Here is a 25,439-nt window from a genome sequence, read left to right as displayed (position 1 = left end):
GACTAAATAAATAGTAGGGACGTCCCGCAAGAGCACTCAGATGATATGGAGCATGTATAGAGGGGTCACACACACACACACACCCCCTCGTCGCAAGCACATACACACAGCACCTGACTTTGGCCATATAGATCCTTGGAGAGAGGGAGTGAGTAAGAGAGCGGGAGACAGAGAGAGAAAGAAATACAGACAGAGAGAGAGGCAGAGAGAGGCAGAGAGAGAGAGGCAGAGAGAGAGAGAGAGAGAGAGAGAGAGAGAGAGAGAGAGAAAGAGAGGCAGAGAGAGACGCAGAGAGAGAGGCAGAGAGAGAGGCAGGGAGAGAGAGAGGCAGAGGCAGAGAGAGAGGCAGAGAGAGAAAGAGAGGCAGAGGCAGAGAGAGAGGCAGAGAGAGAGAGGCAGGGAGAGAGAGAGACAGAGGCAGAGAGAGAGAGTAGCTTCCCCCCACCTGCTCGCCATGTTCCACTCCAGGGCGGGGTTCTGGGAGTTCCTCTCGCCCTCCGCCGGCACGCCCCCTTTAGAAGCATCCTTCTCGGGCTTCAGCTGCTCCCACTGGGCGGTGCCGATGTTGATGGCCTGCAGGTCCACCTGGTACTGCCGGTCCTCCACCTCCGAACCTGGGTCACGCAGGACGCCCAGGACCAGGGCCCGTCTGGGGAGAGGGAAGAGGGGACGAGGGGAGGGGTGGAGGAAAGGGGGACGCGGGGAGGGGATGGGCAGAGTTAACACACCACACCAGACACCTTTACACCAATCCACTGACACTGAACACTGTAAACCAGCAGGGGGCGTGGGGAAGGTTTTATGGACGAATACAGTCGGCTGCATCCCCATCCTGACCAAAACAGGCATGACCAGAGATAAGTAACAAACGGCCCTGAGGCGAAAACGCTATGTCTTTTTTAAAGGCTCCGATTTGGAGCTAGTCGTCAACAGGAGTCAACCGAGTTTAACTCACAGGGACAGGATGGAAGCCACAGTAGTTTCTCTCGCTCTCTCAGCTACAAGTCTTCCATATACAAGCTGAACCACCGTGAGGTAGATTAAGGGATGTGTCAGACACGGGCATATCTCTCTCTCTATCCCCATCGCTTGTTCTTAATCCCCCCCCCCTCTCTCTCGCTCTCTATCCCCCTCTCTCTCTATCCCCCCACCTCTCCTACATTCGACCGAGCCAAGAATCCATGACATCACCGCGTTTAGCCGCCGGCGACGCAAGGCTGATGAACTCGCGAAGCAAGCGGGAAAGGACTCGCAAGCCTCCATCTGCGTCCGACAATCAGGCCTCTCTCTCTCCCAGGCATGGCGTGTTTGTTTGTGCTGGTGAACTGAAACGACAGCACAGACGGCACCGGCTCAAAGCGGACGCAGATGTAGCAACAGCGCGCCTCGTGTTGTTTGTTTCTGCTACGTCAGTGGTGATTTCCATACGAGCTCGTCCCGCCGTGTTCCGCAGAGGCCCGGGCTCCCCAGAGCGCGCTGCTGCAGTGCGACAGGCGGGCAGCGCGCACAACAGAAACAACAGCCCCTCGGCTGGGAGACATTAGAGGTGTGGAAATGGAATTCCTCCGGCTCTTGTTGACACGCAAACAACGGCAACCGTCGTCTAATCAGGGCTCGGAGGCGAGGCGAGAGGGAGGGGGAATACGTTTGAGAGATGGTGAGATAGATGGAGATAGAGAGAGAGAGAGAGAGAGAGAGAGAGAGAGAGAGAGAGAGAGGGGCGTACTGTCGCTACATGAGGGGGGCAAGGTTGAGAGGCACAAACGTCCACAAAGTTCAGTCATACTCTTGTTACTCCACCCCTCTGGCTGTCCAAGAGTTGAGTGGTTCACATGAAACCAACCACCTCATCTGATATGATGTCTAAGCCATCTGCTAAAGCCTTATTTAGGAGAGACATGGTCCATGATTAACATATTAACTTGGAGGTTTGGACGCCAAACCTCCGAGGTCATAGCCGGCGGCGTACGTGTAGATAAATACGATCGACATTTATCTTGTTCAGGCGGCCAGCGGACACGGCTTGATTTAATATCAGAAGACAGATTTCATCCAATCTGAGGAAACCAACCAGCTTCATTTTTGACAAATGAGGAGAGGAGGAATTCAGGGGTCCCCCAGAGAGTGGTGTGTGTGTGTGTGTGTGTGGTTATAATTGGGTCCAGATTGTCTTGTTGTACATCAGTGGGGGGGGGTGGGGGGTGTGACAGGTCTGCTGGTCCAGCAGGTTTGATTGGTCATGTGAAGACCACACCACCGACACAAGAGGTACAGGAAGAATGTCTTCATAAAGCACACACACACACACACACACGCTCATCCACTCGCGGACACACAGTTGCCCACCAAATACACGTCTGAGGTGAGGACCTCGAGAGCTGATCTACAGGTGGGACACGAGGGCTTCTGCTGCGCTCTCAGACATCTGCCAGGAGGGAAATACTGACTGAAACATAACAAGCCATAAATGACACAAGCACTCAGCGGAGAGATGGAGAGAGAGGGCGAGAGAAAGAGAGGGCGAGAGAGAGAGAGAGAGAGAGAGAGAGAGAGAGAGAGAGAGAGAGAAGAGAGAGAGAGAGAGAGAGAGAGAGAGAGAGAGAGAGAGAGAGAGAGAGAGAGAGAGAGAGAGAGAGAGAGAGAGAGAGAGAGAGAGAGAGAGAGAGAGAGAGAGAGAGAGAGAGAGAGAGAAGAGAGGGAAAGTTGAGACATGAGAAAGAAGGCCCAACCCTTAGTTCAGCAGCCAAACCTTATTTTAATTGCAGGAAAAGACCACAAAAACATTATTTTTTACGACAAAATTCTGCTATTTATAAAAAAGGATCAAAAGCTCTGCTGTACGAAAGGTCTGTTTCTTGGCGCAGTGGCTGTTATTTTACATTCTTTATGCTGACACAGTTTCAAGCCAATTTAGCTCTTCAGAAGCCACCGAACTGATTTAATTCAGACCTGAAATATGAAAGGGGGGGGGGGGAACTGAGGGGTCCTCTCCAACTTTCAGGCATTTACGATACGACATTACGATCTCCCCCTCAGTTCAACCCCGTTTAAACCCAAATGGTTTAAGTATGGACTGCATATGCAAAGAATGCGCCTGGAAAGCAGTGTTCATGTTAGCTTCATTGCGACGAAAAAAAAAAAAAAACGATGTTCAAAATTCCTTTGGAAAGACAGACCATGGTGGGATTTACAGAGGGGCAATTAATACTGGGGAAGGCCAGCTTAGTGTTTAACATTCCTGGGTGAATGTAGCACCACGCATCCATCATCATTTGTGTTATTAAGAGGACGAGTGGAAGAACGGTTGGATACTTGACAGATACACACACATACACACACAACCACACATACACACACACACACACACACACAAACAAACATACAGTAGAACATGTAGGAGGAGGGCTGGGTATTTGACAGGCCGCATGCTCTGGAGAGGGTGCTAAAATAGGCTTCACAGAGTGCTCATGGGTGGCGAACACGCCACACACACACACACACACAAAATGTGGCATGCATACCTCAGGTGAGTGACTACTGGAGCACAGAAAACAGATCTGATTCCACCCTGACGAGGAAGGAGAGAGACAGCGAGAGACAGCGAGAGACAGCGAGAGAGAGAGAGACAGCGAGAGAGAGAGAGAGAGACAGCGAGAGAGAGAGAGAGAGACAGCAAGAGAGAGAGAGAGAGAGAGAGAGAGAGAGAGAGAGAGAGAGAGAGAGAGAGAGAGAGAGAGAGAGAGAGAGAGAGAGAGAGAGAGAGAGAGAGAGAGAGAGAGAGAGAGAGAGAGAGAGAGAGAGAGAGAGAGAGAGAGAGAGAGAGAGAGAGAGAGAGAGATAGGACCAGGGGCTGGAGAGAATCCTGGGAGGCCAACATTTCCATTCTGAGGTTTAGAAGGTTAACCATGGTTCAAGATAATAAAACAAGCCACAGTGGGATATGGAGAGAGGGAGAGAGAGAGAGAGAGAGAGAGAAAGACAGAGACAGAGAGAGGGGGGAGAAAGAGGTGTTGGGGTTGGTGTGAGGCTGGGGTGGGTTGGGGGATGGTGGTTGGTGGGAAACAGAGCCGCATGAAAGGGCTCCTGAGGGGAGCCTGGTGTACTATGTGGCCCCTGGCTTCTGCAGGCGTGTGTCACCCCCCACCCGCCCCGGGGCAGCAGGAAACAGAGGAGTAATACCAACCTCACCGGCTTCTGGCTCTTGTCACTCTGAACCCACAGCCTGGCCCCAGCCTGGTTTCTCTGGGAGCTCCAGCAATGTGCTGCGGCCTCGGCTCTCTACAGATCACCACTACTGTATCTCTGGAACCTCAAACTTGGCCATGTGATTTACTGTACCATGATACGAGATACGAGGCCATGCAGAGGGGCTGCGCAACGATGGTATACTTTTAAACCATACGCAGTGCTGCTAACAGGGCGTGTTATTTTTTCGGTGTCATGTCATTTACAGAAGGGTGGATATCATTCTGTTTAATCATCTCTCCTGGCCAGGCCTGAGTTTGGCTCCAGCAGCTGCACTGTGGAGACATAACTCACTCAGCTCAGAACAGCCAGTGCCCAACTGGGGCCGATACATTTAATTTCTATGGATATAAATATCATTCAATATAAGTAATGAATACTGTTCAATTCCAGTTTCAGTCACTGTGAAAAATACGTGCGGTGATTCAAGCGTTTCTCCGACCCTCATTAGCACCTAGCAGCTGATCCACCCTTCCAGGCTATTACCCTGGAGAGCTAGTGGAGGCCCCAGCCCCAGACAGAGGGGGGTAGGCTGGCCCCAGCTCCCTGCTGGCTCCCCTGGGATAATAGGCCCAACTGGCCTCCCTCAGCCTCTACAGGCCTCATTCAACCTCTCCTGGCCTCCCCCAGTGGCTTCTCAGCCTCTACTGGCCTCCCCCAGTGGCCTCTCTCAGCCTCTCCTAGCCTCTCTCAGCCTCTCCTAGCCTCTCTCAGCCTCTACTGGCCTCCCCCAGTGGCCTCTCTCAGCCTCTCTCAGCCTCTCCTAGCCTCTCTCAGCCTCTACTGGCCTCCCCCAGTGGCCTCTCTCAGCCTCTCCTAGCCTCTCTCAGCCTCTCCTAGCCTCTCTCAGCCTCTACTGGCCTCCCCCAGTGGCCTCTCTCAGCCTCTCCTAGCCTCTCTCAGCCTCTACTGGCCTCCCCCAGTGGGCTCTCTCAGCCTCTCCTAGCCTCTCTCAGCCTCTCCTAGCCTCTCTCAGCCTCTACTGGCCTCCCCCAGTGGCCTCTCTCAGCCTCTCCTAGCCTCTCTCAGCCTCTCCTAGCCTCTCTCAGCCTCTACTGGCCTCCCCCAGTGGCCTCTCTCAGCCTCTCCTAGCCTCTCTCAGTCTCTACTGGCTTCCCCCCACCGGCCTCGACCCCACCAGCCTCCTCCCCCAGCCGAGCAGTTTCATACACAGTATGATTTGTGAAACTTGCAATTACTTAGCAAGTGAAGTGCCCCTCGCCCTCGCGGTGGTCCTTTCCAAACTCCCCAACTCTCTGGGACTTCTGAGTAGCAACTCTCCCTGAGATTTACGACCCCAGTCAAGTCCAATTGGGTTTAATTTGCATCTGCAATTATAGCAATTAGGCCAGTGGATGAAAACACTACGCAGTCCCGGAGTGTGAAGGTGGGGCTGACGCCGCGGGACACGATGAGTCAGCAGAAATGAGGTTAGCATAACCACGGCAACTGCCTTCGCACCAGTGGTTGAGTGCGATGAGCCCTGATCTTTGGAAAGAAAATTGAAAATAGAGGAGATGAATCTGCTGTGTCCTAGGACCTGACAGACCGAGACAATCTTCCTGCCTCCAGGGACAACATTGAACCAACATCACTTCCCCTATCCCACGACATCCATCTCATACGACAGAAGTTAGCATCAGTTAGCGTGACCTCCATATTCTTAATCTATGAAAGCTAACATCCATTAGCATTTATTCCCTATCCCCCATACTATGCTAGCTGTCATAAGTTAGCATGTACTCCCCGAACCCCAGACAGGAGCCTGTTATTCATTAAGCTGATGGGGTTTTAAAGACATCCATACCGGACTATTATCTGCTATTTACACAGGATCATAGCAGAGATGTCCATAAGCAGACAGGGCTTAACTTCACAGAGATATCCTGCCCTCCTGAGGGGGGGTTATAGATGGAGGAAGGGAAGTGAGGGGAGCTAAAGGAAGACTGCATGTGTTTACAGTGTAATAGTGTATACTGAAAAGTCAGTGTTTGCACTCTGATTTCAACATCGTAATTGCAGGAGCCATTTGTCTCCCATGAAGTTTACATGTCAGCAGGTTCCCGGTTATAAACATGGCGTCCTGGACACGGGAAGATCTGTAGACCCCAACATGTGGTCACCATCACATCGAGATATCTCTCTCTCTCTCTCTCTGGTATCACCGGGCTCACCTTGCCGCAAAAAGGATTGTGTGATTCAAACATGTAACCCTGCCTTATGGCAGATCAAGGTTTTGTTGGGACAGATAAAGGTGGGATGATTTACTCTAGATTCACGCCTCCATGTATGATCCGAGATCAGGTGATGGCAGGTTTGTTGTCATCTCCGGTCTGGCCCACCTGAGAGCTCAGTCTACAGGAAATGTTTAGTGTTGGACAGAATTAAACAAACATGTCGTGGTCATTCAGAAGGAGTATTCGGTTTGGCAATTTTTTCCTGGCCGGCTGGCTGGTTTGAGGATACCCAAATTGGGGACTGTTTGGGAGGCCTGGCTAAACCCAGATGAGTCAGGTAGCAGTCAACAGAGCAGATTCCTGTGTAATAGGACAATAATTCACCTAGTAATGTACTAGCCAGGAGAGACTGGCTCCTATCACTACATCTGCTCTGGATCGACATAGAAATACCTCGGAGTGCCTCACTCTGTGGACGTCTGAAGCTGCTGCTGAGGATCACTCTGATGCTTGTAGGTGTGTGTGTGTGTGTGTGTGTGTGGAAGAAAGTGAGAGACGGAGAGATAGAGCAAGAGACAGACACGAGGAGGAGAGAGTGAGATAGTCTGGTCTCTGTTGAAAAGGGAACAAATCACTTTGACCGTGCTCCACTTCCTCGTGATACAGACAGGATGACAAGTCCCTCAGAGACCATTTCCTCTCTCAAGTACATCGCGGCCCCCTCGTCCATACCGACGCCCCGGCCCTGAAAACTGTCACAGCCTGGCTTTGACAGACCATCCCGGCCAGTGGATCTGTTAAGGGATCTACCGCCTAGATACTGAGGTGTGAAGAGAAGGACTTGTTGACTTCTTGACTTCCTGACGCCCTGATTGAATCCAGACTCCCCCGTCCCCACCGAGCAATCTCGGAATGATGTAATCCGACCGCCATTTTAATTTGACAGGGCTTATCTTTAATTAATCGCTAAACACATGCATGGAAGACATTATTCATGACAAGCTCCGCCAGGAAACAAGTCTGGGAGAGGAGAGCGATCTGGCGTCCTCACACACACCAGACTGAAGTGGAGCAGGCACATACCTCAATGCTACTTAAAGTCTACTAACGGGGAACTAACCCTGCTGGGTGAGTCTGCTGTAGAGGACACGAGGAGGCAGACAGTTCTGGTGGCAGAGCAAGGTCAAGGGCTGCGCGAGACCGAAACGGTGCGTTTGGTTCGCCTCGGAGTGAGCCATTTGAGGACACTTTTACTGGGTTTATCCAGCCACGTTGCCTAAATCAAGCGTGCCACAAGTATTTGACAGTAATTGAAAATGGTGTGTCAGCACCCTTACTCAATGATGGATTTTGCGGTTGAAAAGATGTGAAAGTGCAGTACAGTAGTTGCTCTGCTGTTGGTAATAGTCTAGTAAGACACGGTACAACGTTGTGTTCGGCACGAAATCTGCAAGTAACACATATCATCGTACCTTTCTCACTGAAATGAAAAATACATGTTTTTATTTCTTTGGAACGTTCAAAAGCTAGGCTGACTACTTGCGTTAGTCTCTACATACCCTCAAGCCCAGCTTTCTCTGCTCTCCCCCGACCCCCCCCCCCCCCCCCAATCCCGTTTATGATGTGAGCCTCCCATCAGTGTGATTACACAGCTCCTGACGTCCTGACCCCCCCCCCCCCCACCCCACCCTGAGGGCTGTGATGGCTGAGCAGGAGGGTGTTTTATGACCCTGTAAAATTAGGCCCGCTTTATGGATCCAGAATCATGAGCCACTACTGTTTTTTCCACTCCAAATTGATTAAGCGGTTCAGTATTGCCAATGTGGTTTGCATTATGTTGGAAGACCCCCTCCTCCTTCCCCCTGTGTGTGTGTGTGATCTGAAGATGCACTTTGTAGGTATTTTTGTTCCCCCCCCATCAGTCAGATGTGAAATCCCTGGCAGAATCGTTTGATGTTGATCATGAAATGTTTACATCAATTATTTAATTCTGACAAATGTTTAAATGAGTGGGATTACATATCAAGGATTTATCCTTGTTGGGATAAAGCATGGAATTTTTCGTAAACAAAGTCAGGAAAACGATCGCCATATTTGATTAGGTTGAACTGATGTTACCGGTCGAGGCAGACAAGCCACACAAACAAGGAGTCAGATGCCTGAAACAGAAGGTCTTTCTCCCCTCCCTCTCCTCCCTCCCTCACTAAAACAAGCCCCCCCCCCCCCCCCCCCACCCCCACACACTAAAAAGTGTCCTCTCGATAAACACAAAAGGCAGAAGAGAAAAGAAATACAACTGCTTGGCGCTGGAAGCTTCCACATGATGGAATTAAAAACGCATGTCTCAATCAGTCGTGTTAGCCGGGCTGAGGCTCGCCCCCGGTGCGGAGGGAGCGGGGAGGAGGGTCAGGAGAGGTCCGACACAGTGGGGATACAACCACTTTCTCAGGAGATAATGTCCTCATACATTTCTGTCAGCCCGGAGAACTGTGCAAAGTCACGTGGAGAACCTGCAGGACAGCTGCTTCCCACGTCAGCTCATTCTTTCTCCGAGCGTCTCTGGAACAAGGGCATAACTTGTGCGTATGTGTGTGAGAGGGGAGACGGGGAAGGGAGAGAGAGATGTAAGGTAGGAGTGGACATGAAAGGTGAGGCAAGATGGAGAAGTAAAGCTGCATTCAATCCGAGTCATCTGGTCCTTGTCAAACAGTATTACTGGCCTGACAGACAGACAGACAGACAGACCCTGTTCTTCAAAGCTGGTTGGCACCACACACTGATTCAATAAGCAGTGGGCACCAGACCTATTGTGAAACGTACTGTGCAACAGGCAAGAGACTATGGAGAGAGGGATGGACTGAGAGAATGAAGTAGAGCAGAGAGATGGAGGAGGAGGAAGTGTCTCTTGAGGGCTCGGCCCTGCCAAACCTACCAACCACAGCTTGCGCCATGCAGCTATGGAACCCACCCCCCACCCCCCCAAACAACCCTCTACCCCCATGAACCCCAAAACAACATCCTAACAAAAGAGAAGAAAAGGCAGAGAAGAAGAAAAAAAAGAAAGAAAGAAAGGCAGACCAAAAAGAAAGACCAAATGAAAGAAACCAATGGTTGGGATATCGGCGGCCCACGGAGAGAGAGGCTCTATAAAAAGCCTGCGTGTGTGTGTTGAGTGTGAGCTGGTGGGTCTTGATCCTATTAGAAGGCACCGGGGAGAGACGAGAGACAGGCCACAACTACAGGACCCACTCAGGGCTGGAGACGACCCCCTGCACGAGCCCTGGAAACACGGAATACAAAACAGGGGGCAGTTAGGAGAGGGAGGGAGGGAGGGAGGGATGGAGGGAGGGATGGAGGGAGGGAGGGAGGGAGGGAGGGAGGGAGGGAGGGAGGGAGGGAGGGAGGGAGGGAGGGAGGGAGGGAGGGAGGGAGGGATGGAGGGAGGGATGGAGGGAGGGATGTAGGGAGGGACGGGTGCTTCTGTTGAACAGAGAAGCTGTTCAGTAAACACGGCAGGTGAAAAGCATTAGGGGGGAGATCAGACATCAAACGAAGCTGCGCCCTGCTTCCTTCCTCCTGCAACTGGTGGCAGGAAATGCTCGACAACATCCTGTGAGCTGACCAGTCCCGGGTGGAGAGGCGGGAGCGTGGGGGGGAGGGGCGGGGGGTGGGGTGGTGGGGGGTGTGGAGGATGGAGTGTGGGGGGGGTAGAGAAGATACAAAGAGATTTGAAGGAGGAGGAATACGAGGCCAGACCCCATAGTCTTCTCAGGCATCGTCTGACTATATTCTAAAGCCTGACTATATTCTACAGATCTGTCTCGGAGTAACACAAACACACACACACACATACAAGCACGCACAAACACACACACACACACACTGTCAGGGTCTTGGCTCGCCCACATGTGCCTCTCAGCTGGGCCTCCATCAAACCAGCCAGCCTCTCTTTGAACACAAACTAAGTGGCTTTAAAAAGGCAATAATATCAATCCATTAACCAGCCTAATCTGAGCACCATTCCAGAAACAACCGTCCTCGACAAAAAAAAAAAATCTTCAAATGATTTTCACTTGTTAGAATGGAAAACCAGAGAGGGAAGGATGCCGCTTTGAACATTCGTCATGATGGAGGAAAGTCCTGCCAGCACTTGGACCTAATTTCACAAAACATATCGAGCACAGCATATTTGTTCAAGTTCATAATTTTTGGTCCTGTTAAATGTGCGTAACTATGCAGCTGTGTGCGTGCGTGCGTGTGTGTGTCGTGATATCAGAGCTGGGTGGGGTTGGGGTTGGGAAGCAAGGTTGGCGGTCGGAAGGAGAGGAGAGGAAAGAGGAGGACCACCAGAGACGAGCTGCCTGTCCGATGGCACACCCAGGCCTCACAGCTCTCTCTCTGGGTCTCCCTCCCTCCCTCTTGAACCCCAACCTGGAACACAGCCAACCTCAACGAGTACCTCCAATACACCACGCCACCGTAAAGCCCCTCGCACATAACACCCTGCCGTCCAGTACCTCAGATGAAGCCACTTGCCTGCAGTACGATCCCCCGCACTAACCGTAAAGTAACTGCACGATTTAGGAGGAGGAGGAATGAGACGCCGGGGGCAAGAGGAGCAGGAGGAGGAGGAGGAATGAGACATCGGGGGCAAGAGGAGCAGGAGGAGGAGGAGGAATGAGACGTCGGGGGCAAGAGGAGCAGGAGGAGGAGGAACCGTGGGAAACGGAGGACGGGAAGGGATGTTTCGTGGAGGTGTCGGACGAGGAGGAGAAGAGGGAGAGAGGAGGGCTGCGCAGGGCCGTTCTTGCGCCCGTGGTTGTTTCATGTCAGCGGGGGCACCCTGGGGTTGTAATGGGCCTCTTATTAGACACACATTAAGCCATTATCCCTGTGCGCTGGCTCAGCCACAGCCTGCTTGTGGCTTCACACATGCACTTCAGACGGCATCTGGACATTCCTTCCTGGGGTTGCTAGGGCTGCCTCACTCTCTCTCTCTCTTTCTCCCCACCCTGGCCTGCTGGCCCTGCGTCAGACCTGGGGCAGATACCCCAACACTGCCAAATACTTGGGGTGCGTTTGATTTAGGCTGATTTTGTTTTCTTAAGACAAAGGAAGCGATGGAAGAGTCCCAAATGAGCTGAATGTGATGTGAACCAACCACACAGAGCATGCATTGCTGTACTGCAGGAAGCAGCGCTAAAAACACAGTCGATCTGGGCTTAGTTTAGCTTCAGTACAATGCTACTCGATTTGATTAAAATCAAACTGAACCCTTTTTGATTGAATAACTCAGTCCATCTGTGGGGAGCACACAGATCGTCAGACAACGTCTGGGACATCACAAGAGCTGGTTTTACTGTTCGTGGGACAAAAGAGACAGTTGTCATGTGAACAACTGTCATTCTTCCCCCCCCGCCCCCAACCCCCTCCCCAACTCTCCTTCTCCCGCCCCCTTCTCCCCCCCGTCTCCCCGTCCCCCTGCCAGTCTTTCTAAACCTGCCATCGTGACACATGGATCACGTTAAGCCGTTTCCACATAAATCCGACGGAAAGTAACTGGATCGGATGGAGACACATTCTCTATCAGTGTTGCCACATTCCAGCGTGTGTGTATCCTCGACACGGGCTGGGCCTGCCGAGGTCCCGATCTGTCAGGGTGGGTCGGGGGGCAGGGGGGGAGGGGGCGGGAGGGAGTGGGCAGGAGGGGGGGCGGGCAGGACAGTGGAGTCACGCCACACACACAGGATGCTCACATGTCAACATGTCACGAGCAGCGAGAACAGGAACATTGTATGACAGAACGCAGCTGGAATGGATGGAAAACACACTCGCATGCACGCGCGCACACACACACGCACACACACACACACTGATGAGTAACACCAGTAGACTTTTTGCACTTTTTTGACTTAGTGCTGTGTAGCAGGGAGTAGAGAGTGTAAGTGTGTGTGTGTGTGTATTCTTAGCATCCAACATCCTGGTTCCTGCCACAGGATGAGCCGCCGTTTGGCAGCACTGGCGGAATCACACACACGCACACACACACACACACAGGCTGTCGCCCTGGACCAGAACCTTTACGAGTGCAGGACAGCTGAGAGGTGACCCCTGTCACAACCCAGCCTGTGCTGACTGACAGCCGGCCAGATCCTCCAAGGACAGAACCAGGAAGGGCCCCAGGCCCCGGGCCCCAGGCCCCAGGTCCTGCCCTCAGCCCTCGCAGAACAGGATCCACAGCAGGGGGCTCTGATGCCTGTCACACTGAGAGAGAGAGAGAGAGAGAGAGAGAGAGAGAGAGAGAGAGACAGAGACAGCGAGAGACAGAGACAGAGAGAGAGAGAGAGAGAGAGAGAGGGGGAGAGGGGAAGAGAGCTGACAGCGAGAAAAAGGGAGCGAAAACTACGGGTTTACTTATGTCATTTCTCTGCAGTCCTCACAGCTCTCTCCCCCCTTGCTACAGCCATGCTATGGGGAGTGCCCCATAACTGCACAGTAAAGACTGGGCTGTTTTTGCGCCCCCTAATCCCACTAAGGCTGGAAGTGGCGTCTGAGGAGTACAAGTGTTGTGGTGCAGCTTCTCACAGGGCTGCGAGGCGGAGGAGAACTTCACAGCGGCCACAGACATGTGAGGAATGAACCACAGGCTGTACACAGAAGTCAGCAGAGCCCACAACACAGAGGCAGCATGGCTGGCCTGCTCGCTCGCTCGCTCACACACACACACACACTCACACACACACACAGGCGCACGGACACGTGCGCGTGCATATACAGTAGGCCTATATAAGCACACATGGATAGACACGCACTGAACTGCAATCTTAATTCCCAGCTCCATCAATCGGTACCTTCCAGCCTTTGAACCTTTCTACCTTCCTGCCTCAATCCAGCCCTCAGCCCTTCTAGAAACCTCTCCCCCTCAGGTCATCCAGCCCAAAACGACCCCCCCCCCCCTCTCCCCATTAATTAATTAACATTGGATGTGACAGCTTCTCATGTTCCCCTGAACAGGCTTCACGTCATCCGATAGGGCAGCTGGTGTCATGGGGGACATGGACAAACACGGATCTGAGGAACATTTCCCACAGAAAGAATGACAAATATCGCTTCAACAAAAGGAAAAGGAGCGATGAGAGAGAGAGACTAATGGTCCTCGGGGCTCTGCAGCGGGGCTCTGGAGGTCTGTTAAAACCTCCCGTTCGTATTAGGACACGTCGTCTGGGGCTGCCCCAACACCACAACTGATCCCAGCTTATTTCAAATATCATCCGTCGGGTTGTGCGCAAACCCCCCCCCCCACTTGGACTCCAGACATAAATTCCGGGAGGAACTTTAATAAAAAAGGATGTTTGATTTACTCGGCTGAACGGCGGTTCCATTTTTTAAAACAATTTGAGATTGCATTAATCCTGCGCGTCGGTCGGCTTGACGTGAAATATCTCCTTCTGGTGACCAAATCCAGGTGGTTCATTTGCTGACTGACAAAACAATGTTTGTTCTGGCTGACCCTCCCTTTCATGGTTATTTTCTCTCCCCCCCTCTCTCTCCCCTCTCTCTCTCTCTCTCTCTCTCTATTAATGCCTAAAGGGGCAGGGGGCGGGGGGGAACAAGGTGATTTAAGGGCCTGGAAGAGAATCATTTCTCTCTATGATCACACTCTCTCTCTCCGTCCGTTTGTCCGACCGTCCGTGTGATGTCACACGTGTCTGTGGGGTCGCACGGTGGCCTGCCCTCAGTGACAAGCTCGCTCTCCCTGGCTGCTCCCACAAGTGGGCCCTATTAGCCCCTTCTGCTCCACTGACAACAGGATTTCAATGAAGTGTTCCATGAGCAAGATCTAACTGGAAAAATAGTGGGAGGAGAGAGAGAAAGGAGAGAGAGAGAGAGAGAGAGAGAGAGAGAGAGAGAGAGAGAAGAGAGCGGGGAGGGGTGGGAGGACCAAGCAAAAGAAAGAAAGAAAGAAAGAAAGAAAGAGTGAGAGATCTGTGAGATTTTACAGAAAGCCCTAACCACAAGAAAGTCCGGCTGAAGGCATGCTGGACATTCCCGTGACTGCGCTCATGTACTTGGAAAAATCCCTCTTTTTCAAGTCAGGAAAATGATTTCAGCTGTGTAAATTGACAGCGGCCTTGTAGAGAGAGGTAGAGAGAGGTAGAGAGAGGGAGAAAAGAAAGAGAGAGGGAAAGAGGGATGGGGAGGGAGGAGAGGCAGGGAGGTGAGAGCAAGAGGGAAAGAGAGAGGTGGAGAGAGAGAGAGGGGTGGAGGTGAGAGAGAGAGAGAGAGAGAGAGAGAGAGAGAGGGGTGGAGAGAGAGAGAGAGAGAGAGGGGTGGAGAGAGAGAGAGAGAGAGAGAGAGAGAGAGAGAGGGGTGGAGAGAGAGAGAGGGGTGGAGAGAGAGAGAGGGGTGAGAGAGAGAGAGAGAGAGAGAGAGAGGGGTGGAAAGAGATAGAGAGAGAGAGGGGTGGAGAGAGAGAGAGAGAGGGGTGGAGAGAGAGAGAGGGGTGGAGAGAGAGAGAGGGGTGGAGAGCGAGAGCGAGAGCGAGAGCGAAAGCGAGAGAGAGAGAGAGAGAGAGAGAGAGAGGAGAGAGAGAGAGAGGAGAGAGAGAGAGAGGGGAAGCCCTGCTTCACACTCTAGCTCAGCAGGTCAGGAGGGAAGTCATTCCCAGGCTGGGAACTAATGTATATTAATGTACAAAACAGATCAATGTTTATTCATGTACATTTCACACGACAGAATCTAATTAAACCGTCAATGGTTTCCAAGTTAATCTCAAGCCTGTTTATAGAACCTTTGGAGTTGAGTACACTTATTTGTCACCTTCTGTAAACCCAGTACCATACTGAAGGCCTGCCTGGACCTGCTGTACAGCACAGGGGGGGATGAAACAACAGTGGCAGTTGGCTACTGGCACTGAGAAAATCTCTCAATCTCGCTCTCAATCTCCCTCTCAATCTCTCCCTCTCAATCTCTCCCTCTCAATCTCTCCCTCTCAATCTCTCAATCTCTCTCTCAATCTCTCTCTCCCTCTCAATCTCCCTCTCAATCTCCCTCCCCCCCCGCCTCTCTCCCTCCCGCTCTGTGCTGGCAGAGCCACAGGAAGTGCTCAGTGGTGAGGTCACGACCACCCGTCTGATTACAGAGCGTCACAGGGACACCCGGGCTGGTGACACAACGTGGGTGTCCCGTCGTCCGACCCAGAGGAGCCCTGGATGGGAGGCTGCGCCACCCGCCTCTCTCACTGCTGTAAATCACCGGGGTGGGTGGGTGGGGGGGGGTGTTCTGGTAGCTCCCTGCAGTGGGAGGCACAGTAGTTCCAGTGCTGGTGGTTCTTCAGAGAGGAGCATTATGGACCACAGAGTCCTGTAATAGCGCGGCGGCTCCCTGTGACTGGTTGCGGGGGTCTGGGTGAGACAGGAAGCGGAAGGGTCTCCTCTGTGCGCCACACATCACCATCCATCACCTCCCGAGCCCTGACACCGCTGCTACATGGGAGACACGGGGCGGGTCTCATCTCACTGGCTTGGAGGAACTACTTGTACTTGGAAAGGGCACTGACACAAATATAAACACAAACACTAACCCGACTGGAGTTAGAGCTGTAATTACTTGAAGGAGGAGACAGTTTGGGGTAATCCCCTCTTCGCTCTCCTTGTCCTCTCCCTCTCTCTCTCCTCCCCCCCCACCCCCACCCTATGTTGCCATTTATTTCTATCTCTCCCTCCCTCCCTGCCTGCTCCCTCCTGTTTCTCCCTGCTCGCCCCAATCTCCATCACCCTGGCCCTAACTCGAACTGAACGCCGCAATGAAGGCTGGAGTGGACCCTCTTTTCTTCCTCTCCCTCTCCCTTTTCCTTCGTTCCCTTTTTCTCCTCCTCTCGTCCGCGTTCCCCTCCCTCCGGTTCCACTGTCAGTTTTCATCTCTCCGGCAGCTGCACTCGGCATTACCCTCCCCTTTTATCTGCTGGGCTCCATGTGCCTGCCAGCTCCCTCCGCCTGGCTCGCCCTGGCTCTGCTCACCAGGCAGCTATGACACAATCCAGACGCACCCAGACCTTCCCTCTCCCTCTCTCTCCCTCCCTCTCTCTCCCCTCACTCTCCCTCTCTCAGCCCTCCCTTTCCCTCTCCCTCTCCCCTCCCTCTTTCTCTCCCTCTCCCTCTCCCCTCCCTCTCTCTCTCCCCTCCCCTCCCTCTCCCCTCCCTCCCTCTCCCCTCCCTCTCTCCCTCCCCCGGTACGTGTTGTGAGGGGCGGACGCCTGCCCTCAGAAGTGGCGAGGCTCGGAGCTGGCAGCTTTGATTCACATGGCACTAGGGCCTTGTATCAACAGTCTTGTGTTTCACACCGACGAGCCCCAAGTGTCAGTCACACACGCACTCTCTCTCACACATGCAGCGACGTCATCGCCTCGCCTGACCACACTGGGGCGCTCTAACCGCACTGTGACCCCCTGGAGGGCAACCCCCCCCACACACACACACCTCTCACTCACCCGCCCGCCTCTGCCCGTCCTCCCATCTCTCCCCCATCTGACTCGCATTCTCCAGGAGAGCTCTCCTCCTGGGCCCGTCTTTATGGAGTGTGGCAGGATGTATGAGACCAGACTCATTTTGAATGACACTTTTCAATGGATTGTGGTCAACTAGAGGTCTAGGGAAGCTAAAAATAGCCATGTGTGCGTGTGTGTAACAACACGGGGAAGGTAAATTGAGAGATGGAGACGAGAGACCAGGAAGATAGGAGAGAAGGAGTCGGGGGAGGCGATGAGACAAGGAGTCGGGGGAGGCGATGAGAGGAAGAGTCGAGAGGAGGAGATTAGAGGAGGAGTCGAGAGGAGGATATGAGAGGAGGAGTCGAGAGGAGGAGACCAGAGGAGGAGTCGAGAGGAGGAGACCAGAGGAGGAGTCGAGAGGAGGAGTCGAGAGGAGGAGTCGAGAGGAGGAGTCGAGAGGAGGAGACCAGAGGAGGAGTCGAGAGGAGGAGTCGAGAGGAGGAGTCGAGAGGAGGAGACCAGAGGAGGAGTCGAGAGGAGGAGATGAAAAGAGAGGACTTACTGGTAGATGTCCTTGCGTAGGACACTGCGTGTCAGGGGGTTGTCAGCCTGGGGGGCCACACTCACAGAGCCCACCTTGAGCACCAGGGTGTCTTCTCTCCTCTGGGAGGGCTCTGGAGACACACACACACACACTCTCCATATTAGACCCAGAGAGAGAAAGAGGGGGACCACAAACATGAGAACATGGTCCATTACTCAAGTCCCCAGTCAGACACAACAAGGCCTCCCCTGTGGTTCGAACACAATAGACAGTCCCGCAGGTCGGAGCAGGGCCGTGGCGCGCCCAGACCTCAGCTATGCTCTTCATGAGCGCTCCGGCAGACACTGACATCTGCAGAGCCTCTGCTGGGTCTGTTGAGGAGATGGTCGCATGTCGCTCGCTCCAACTCTCGCGGTCGTGCGTGTGTGCGTACCTGGGCCAGCGTGTTGGTCCTGGTTGCTGGGGCAGAACACGCGGATGACGCTGGTGTTGATGTAGATAAGAGGGAGGCAACGGGACGTCAGCATGTGGCTCCTCATTGGCTGGCCCGCCGACTTGCCCCGGTCGCGGTATCGCCGCGGCAACGTGGCGTGGAACAGGCCGGCGACGGTGGCCAGAAGGGGACAGGAGAGGACCACGTCGAAGGGCTGAGCCGTCAGCAGGATCTCACGCAGGTAGTGTGGCGAGGCGTCGGCGAGCCCCTCCACCCCGCCCCCGGACCCGCCACGCGAGCCGATTGGCCGCGTGGTGAGCTTGTGGCGGACGTTCTTGGTGACAGCCTGGGTGTAGGTGATCGACAGGAAGCCGTGCTGCTGGTGGGAAACTTCGAGAACCTTGGCGGCAGTCTGACGGGGGAGATAAGAGAACTGTGACATCACTAGGAACAGGCTGACATCAGCCTCAGACTGGAGAGATGTTACAGTGACTCTGGAGACTCCACTAGTTCCTAACAGAACGTCACAACATTAATTTGCTTGCCTGGCAACAACAAAACATCCAGGAAGTAGAGGACAAAATCTGGTTAGGAACTATAAATCTTCCATGAAGCACTGTGACATACGTCACCCAATGAGAACGGATGCCTTTTAACTCTCTCTGAGGCTAACAGAATTAGCAGGCTAGCCAAGCTGAAGCTAACAGCTAAGCAGAAAACTGCAGCCAGATAGCTAGCAAGAGCACTCAGTCTATTCCTGTTCTATTCCCTCACTGAGACTATAGGTCTTACGGCTGAGAGGCCTGCCATGAAACCTGATTGTCTTACAATAACAGTCAGGGAATTAAATACAGCATTAAGCTATCACATTCTACCAGAAGTGGATCTAAATCTTATATCAGATTAATCACGCAACCCCAGATCTCCTGCACAATCTCATCACTGATTGTCAGATGCAATTACTGTGAACAATTTATTCAAATTGCAGTTAAGCTGAGAAAATAAACTCAAATGAGCGGCGTGATTAAAAGATATTTCTAGGACAGAGAAGCGAGTCAACTTTTTTAATCAATCACACACCGGCAGATTAGCTCTGCAAGAGCATCCAGAATCTCTGTGTGGAGGGAACACCAACTGCCATTTCATACAGTTCTATAATAATAACACTGTGTAATATTTGCCCTTAAATGTTTTGGGACTTTAATACTGGACTGTATCTTTACTTGAATAATAATAACAGTATTTAATAACACAAATTAGTGTCTGATTATGGTATATTGAGAAGTCTGGCCAGGCTTTGTCTGGACCCAGTGGTGTCAGATCAGGGTTGTGGGTTGGATTCCCACGTCAGAGCCTCTGGATGCTTGGCAGAGTGGACTAGGACAGGAAGCCAGAGACCAGGTTCTTACAGGGGGGAAGAAGGCAGGGAAGTGGCTGAAAGAGTCCTGCTTGCTGACTGGTGGGAACAGCACGGTGCGTCTGTTCAGCTTGTCTGTACAAGAGAGGACCACGCCCCCACAGGGCCCCGCCCTGAGCACCCCCTCCTCCGGGCTAGAGCGGGAGAAACCCCCCGAGGAGCGAGAGAAACAGAAAGAGAGAGAGAGAGAGAAAGGATGGGGGAGGGGGGAATTAACAAAAAGGCGAAAACGTCATAAGCTTGGAAACGGAGGAATTACTGATGATTTGTAAACCCAAACGAGGAGAGACTAATCAAGGGGTTTTAAAACACTGAAACCCAACCGGAAACCGGGTTGTCGATCGAGAAGCTTCTGGATGGTCTGATGCTGCTGACCTTCAGGCCAGGGGCTGCAGGAGGAGGACTCTCCGTGGATGTCATTCCTTCTCTGGGACTCAACATGGACACAGTCCAGGAGCCTTAACCTAGGCCTGGTACTGAACACTATGGCCGCAGGGTGTTTGTTTTTGTGTTTGCAAGCCCTCCTCAGCAGTAGGTGACAGCATGAGAGCATCCTGGGAGCGCCGTGTCATGATGTCATCACCCAGGGACGGGCCTAGGGTGGGACATGGCACAGGCTCCACCCCCCCCCCCCCCGCCACCCCACCCGCAGAGAAAATCCCCCTGACACCTGATTTTCACTCAACTAACCCGTAGCCAATCAGAGACTCTGGAGGAATGAGGGAGAGACAGAGCCATGGTGACAACCAATAGTTGTTGAATCAGCATTACTCTGTCAACAGGTTGACCGACTTTCATTGACGTTCAAACGTGTCTGTCAAGAGCTCAAAAATCTAATCTCTCCTTTCTGTGGTAAACCATGTTCAGATACAACAGCCCATAAAACATGCACATTTCAAACGTGTTTTTTTTTTTTTTTAGGGGGGCTTACTGGTTCCACCGTCTTGAAGTGCGTACCACACAAGCTGAGGTCGCACAGCACGGGCCCAGGTTTTGACTCTGGGCCATTTCCTGTCACTCTACTTCATCCCAATAAAGCAGAATTGCTAATAAACACGTCAGTTGTTCCCAAACAGCTTGTGAGCGTCATGGCTGTTGTATCTGTCCCTGGACCAGTGTGGAGGTCTGCTTTCAGTTGTGTCTGTCTCCCCCACACCCCCACGGGGAAGTGAGACGCGATGCCCTCTCGGTGAGGCGGGGGCAGCGACGGGACTGCAGAGAGGAGCGGTGTGCCGTGATAGGTCGCTCTAAGCGGTGACCTCACCACTGCGTTCTCCTTGCTGAGCAGCAGAGGTCCCTCACAGTGCGCTGAGTGCCAGGCCTCGCCAGCCCTGCTGGGACACACAACGCCACACTCAGACCCGTGTGTGTGTGTGTGTGTGTGTGTCTGTGTCCGAGTGCATGTCTGATTGTGTGCAAGTGTGTGTGTATGATATATGGGTTTCTTACTGCTTTGCAGGATGATGGAAAACACTTGGTTAAGGACAGTGACATGCCTGGAAGAAAATCTATATACCAACTGTATACTAACTTTACTCCTTTCACAGCAGTAAATGTGTGTGTGTGTGTGTGTGTGTGTGACTCAGTGTCTGAATGCAACATGGTTACACACGACAACAAACAAGGATGATGTCACACAGTGCACGTGTTACCATAGCAGCACCTGTGGATGAGAGAGCAGAAGAACTGAGGTCTTCATGTGGAGACCTTCAGACTAGAGGTGATGTCAGCAACCTCAAACCCCCTGGGTGTGTGTGGGTGTGGGTGTGTGTGTGGGTGTGTGTGTGTGTGTGGGTGTGTGTAACCTACGCAGACCCAGCACATTCAAAGCACATCTTGTTGCAGGGTGCCTAAGAATGTGTTGGGCAAATGGAAGACATTCTGAGTCTCCCATCTCAGCATGTCTCTCACCAGGAGGCCAAGAGTTCAGTGTGTGTGTGTGTGTGTGTGTGTGAGAGAGAAAGGGGTGGGGGGGGTCTCTGTAATCTCTCTCCTCAGTGGAACACATCCTGACTGATACATTTAGACCTCCCAAAACACATACACACACACACACACACACATTTGCCGAGCAGCTGGAAGACATCAGCTTCAATCTGTGAGAGCTGCTCCTTGGAGCAGATGAGGGTGAACTGTCACTGTCAGCCCTCGTCTATCTCGCTCTCTCTATCCACCTCTCTCTCTCTCTCTCTCTCTCTAACCTCAGCCCGCCCGCCCGCCCTCGCACACACACACACACCTTCTCCCCTCCTACTGCTCCACTTACAATCAAGGCTGTCATTATTCATTGACCTCCTGTACTGTGTTCCCAGCCCTACTACACTGAGAGCCATGAACGAGGCTGCTGTGTGGGCTGGCTGGCAGGCTGGCTGGCAGGCTGGCTGGAGGGCTGGCTGGAGGGCTGGCTGGAGGGCTGGCTGGAGGGCTGGCTGGAGGGCTGGCTGGAGGGCTGGCTGGCAGGCTGGCTGGCTGGCTGGCTGGCTGGAGGGCTGGCTGGAGGGCTGGCTGGAGGGCTGGCTGGAGGGCTGGCTGGCAGGCTGGCTGGCTGGCTGTCTGGAGGGCTGGCTGGAGGGCTGGCTGGCAGGCTGGCTGCAGGGCTGGCTTGAGGGCTGGCTGGAGGGCTGGCTGGTTGTGTTGGGCCGGTTTGGCATCCAAAGGTTCAGACGGGCGCCGATCCCAGTCGATCGTCTCCCTCTCTCTGGTCTCTTTATATCTCCATCTCCCTCTCCCACTCTCTCCCTCTCCCACTCACCTCTGTCGGCACGGCCTGGCCCGGCAGTTCTGCAGCCATTTGGCTTGTCAGAACAGAGGTCCATTATCCCGTTAAGAATGTCTGCTAAGTGTTCCCTCTGTGCCGCAGAGCGGGCCTCGGATCCCAACCAGCAGAACCAGCACTTCCACGGCTGGCCCTCTAACAGCTGGCCTGGGACAGAGGGGGCCCGGACTGGGTCTTGACCTCACACTTGGAGTGGGTTCTGGTTCAGTGGTTTTCCACTGCATGAGGACCAGCTTGACGCCACCGAGGTCCTGACCTCCCCCTGATAGATGAGTCAGAGGCGTGCAGACCCGTATGTGTGTGCGTGCGTGTGTGGCCCTAGTGACAACAGCTGGATGTGGGATGATGACGTGAGGCGATAATCTGAGAAAGCGCCACAAACCCACAGCCAGGGAATCGGGGTGCGTGTGCGTGTGTTCTACCTGCTCTTGTAGCGGTCGATGTTGAAACTCCCCACTTTGCACTTGATCTTGGTGTAGACGTCTTGCACGTCCACCGAGGCGCTTAGGTCCTCCAGCTCACTGACCACACAGATCTCTGGGAGAGACACACACACACACACACACACACAGTGAGGACAGACGTGAGAGCCGTGACTAACCTCATCCAGACCCTGCTCTTGGGCCGCAGCCCCGCCACACCGGGCCGGGCCGTGGCCCCGACACGGAGGAGGGCTCTACTGGTGGCGTGTTTGCAAACACTGTAACGACAATGCCCGGTTGCCAAGCGCTTTGGGGGGCTGGACTGCAAAGCTCGCTGAGTGCCGGTTGTACCTGTGTGGGCATGTGTGTGTGTCCAGTGCAGATCTTGGGACTAGGTAAAGAGATAGGAAATCACTGTGTTATTGGGGATGTTTTTCCCCCCCCATAAAGTCATAGAACAGGGGGTATTCCAGAAAGCAGGCTATGCAACATAACCGGGTAAGTTAACCCACCAGCTGATTCACAATAATGCAGCAACCTACTGGCAATGTTGCTACAATGCTTGGTGTCAGCTGGGGAGTTAACTTACCCGGGTATGTTACGTAACCTGCTTTCTGGAATACCCCTCTGGACAGTAGAGGTCAGAGAGTGTGTGTGTGTGTGGGGGGGGGGGGGGGGGCTTATGGCTGATCTGTGGAGTCATTTGCCCATTGACACACTCCTGAAGTTATATTTCTGATCTACCGACACATAACAAACTCTATAGAAACAACACACACACACACACACACACACACAACCACCTCTTGATAGAGTCTGGTTTCGATTCGGTTGCCCGAGGACAATCCCGTGTCCTGAACGCCCCATGAACACATGACCTCAGCGTATCACACTACAGGGCTCCAGCGTCTCCATGAGGGGAACGTGTTTACAATATGAGATACGCTAGAGTGACAGAGAGGGTTGGCTCCAACGGCCAACCATCCCGTAGCGTTGCCCAGGTGATGGTCCCATTTTCATGGACACGGGATCAGGGCAGGGTGCACCTCACCACTCACATGGCTGATATTAAGACTAGATCCAGTCTAATGCCTCTTTAGGATGTTTTTAAGCCCCGGCTTCTCCGCGAGGTCCTAACCAGGGTCCCGCCGCAAAGCACTTAAGCCGCGCGATCTGGCGGGCAGATGCGGGATATTAAGGGGACCAATTAAAGGTAAATCGAGCTTTTCATCGCCACGGTAAATCTGTGAACGGAGGAGGAGGAGGCGGCAGTTCGCTGAGATTCATCACCCCCTTATTTATTTGTCTTCTTCGCTCTCCTTCGTGCTCTCTCTCTCTCTGCTTCTTGCTCTGGCCCTCCCTCTCCCTCTCTCTCCCTCTGTCTGTCTGTCTGTCTGTCTGTCTGTCTGTCTGTCTGTCTGTCTGTCTGTCTGTGTCTGTCTATCTCTCTCTCTCTCTGTCTCTCTCTCTGTCTCTCTCTCTGTCTCTCTCTCTGTCTCTCTCTCTGTCTCTCTCTCTGTCTCTCTCTCTGTCTCTCTCTCTGTCTCTCTCTCTGTCTCTCTCTCTGTCTCTCTCTCTGTCTCTCACTCCATTGAGTAAAACTAGAGGTGATATATGAATCCAGACTCCCCTCATCTACAGGCAGCAGCAATAATAAACCAATGAGGATCATTTATACTCAGCATTAGAGGAGCAGGAGAGCTCTAATAAAGAGCAGAACCTGTAACAGGATCTGCTGATACAGTACGTAATGAACCACACTGGACCAAGGTGGGCCCTTCACTTATGATTGTAACTGATTTTACACGTGTTTGCGTAATATCTGGTTTTGCACCCAAGTAACATCATACGCATGAAACAAAACTATGAATGACTTGAATGAAGAGACACACAAGTGCAAATCCAAGGCCTTCATTTGTGTTTCTTAGTCGTAGCCACCAAACCTAGAATCTTGGGAGACAGACGTGTATTTGAAATGTACTTTCGACAGCCCAACCAATGCTAGCGTCCTCTGCTCCGTGTCGGCGTGGAGGGTCTGGAGGAGGGGGGCGTACCCGTGTTCTTGGAGGCGGGGTCCGGGGCGAACAACTTGGCCGTGACTTTGGGGAGCATCCACTGCATCCACAGGCTGAGCCTGCCGCTGGTGCCCCCGATGCAGCTGGTCTTCTGCTCCAGAGTCACCGTGTCTGGGAAGGCACAGTCCTCACCGGCTGGCACCGAGTCCCCCTGGGAGACACACACACACACACACACGAGGGGTTAGTCAGGCTTATGGAGCTGGACACCACACGGCAGGTAAACCCAGGCCAGAAGGAAGCAACACTAGGAGTACGACACCAAACTAGAAGGAGACAGGGACCAGGACTGTCTGCCTCAAGTGGCTGTGTGTGTGTGTGTTGTGTATGTGTTTTGTTGTGCAGCCCTAACAAAGCATCTGAAGGCCTTAGTATTCTGTTGACATCAGGGTCTGGTTAGTGGTGCGGAGAAGGGCCATAGTGTGTGTGTGTGTGTGAGAGACAGAGAGAAGGGCCCTCGAGCACCCAGATGGTGTGCTCTTTCATAGACGAGCCAGGACATACATCTTTCAGCCTGGGAAGAGGAGGGATGGGGGGGGAGGAGGAGGAGGGGGGGGGGCTCTGTTAGCTCTTAGCTTATTACTGGGTTTGGCAGAACTTTGAAGATGACAACATTGGGGACACTCTTTCTCTCTTCTCTCCTCTCCTTCACTCACACCAGCCCTCCCCCCTTTATCCCTCCTCCTCTTCTCTTCCACGCGAGTTGACCTGCGGCTGACAAGCATGGCGGCGGTGTCGGGGTTATCAACCTTCTCCATTAACCCCCTCCTCCTCTCCTTCGCTGATTACAGGCCCCAAACAGCAAACAGATGAGGGAGGTATGTCGCCCTCAGATGGGAGCAGGGAGGAGGGGGGGGGGGG

General features: G+C 53.1%; 1 protein-coding gene across 4 annotated transcripts in view; it reads right to left on the bottom strand.

The window, feature by feature from the left end:
- vps13b (vacuolar protein sorting 13 homolog B) overlaps positions 1–25,439 on the bottom strand; it is a 226,534-nt gene that overhangs the window by 78,058 nt on the left and 123,037 nt on the right. For 2 of the 4 annotated variants that reach the window (XM_084708349.1, XM_084708374.1), the window contains 6 exons: positions 24,558–24,729; positions 22,504–22,618; positions 19,298–19,439; positions 17,889–18,300; positions 17,474–17,585; positions 446–649 (listed from right to left, as the gene is read on the bottom strand). In XM_084708349.1, coding sequence (XP_084564475.1) covers positions 446–649; positions 17,474–17,585; positions 17,889–18,300; positions 19,298–19,439; positions 22,504–22,618; positions 24,558–24,729 — 1,157 coding nt within the window. Of the gene's footprint in view, positions 1–445; positions 650–17,473; positions 17,586–17,888; positions 18,301–19,297; positions 19,440–20,569; positions 20,640–22,503; positions 22,619–24,557; positions 24,730–25,439 lie in introns of all 4 variants that reach the window. The other 2 variants (XM_084708357.1, XM_084708365.1) reach the window with 2 other exon arrangements.

The sequence above is a fragment of the Hypomesus nipponensis genome, chromosome 2, assembly GCF_054491055.1.
Source record: "Hypomesus nipponensis isolate SF chromosome 2, ASM5449105v1, whole genome shotgun sequence".
Classification (NCBI taxonomy): Eukaryota; Metazoa; Chordata; class Actinopteri; order Osmeriformes; family Osmeridae; genus Hypomesus; species Hypomesus nipponensis.
This window is presented reverse-complemented; position numbering and strand designations above follow the sequence as displayed.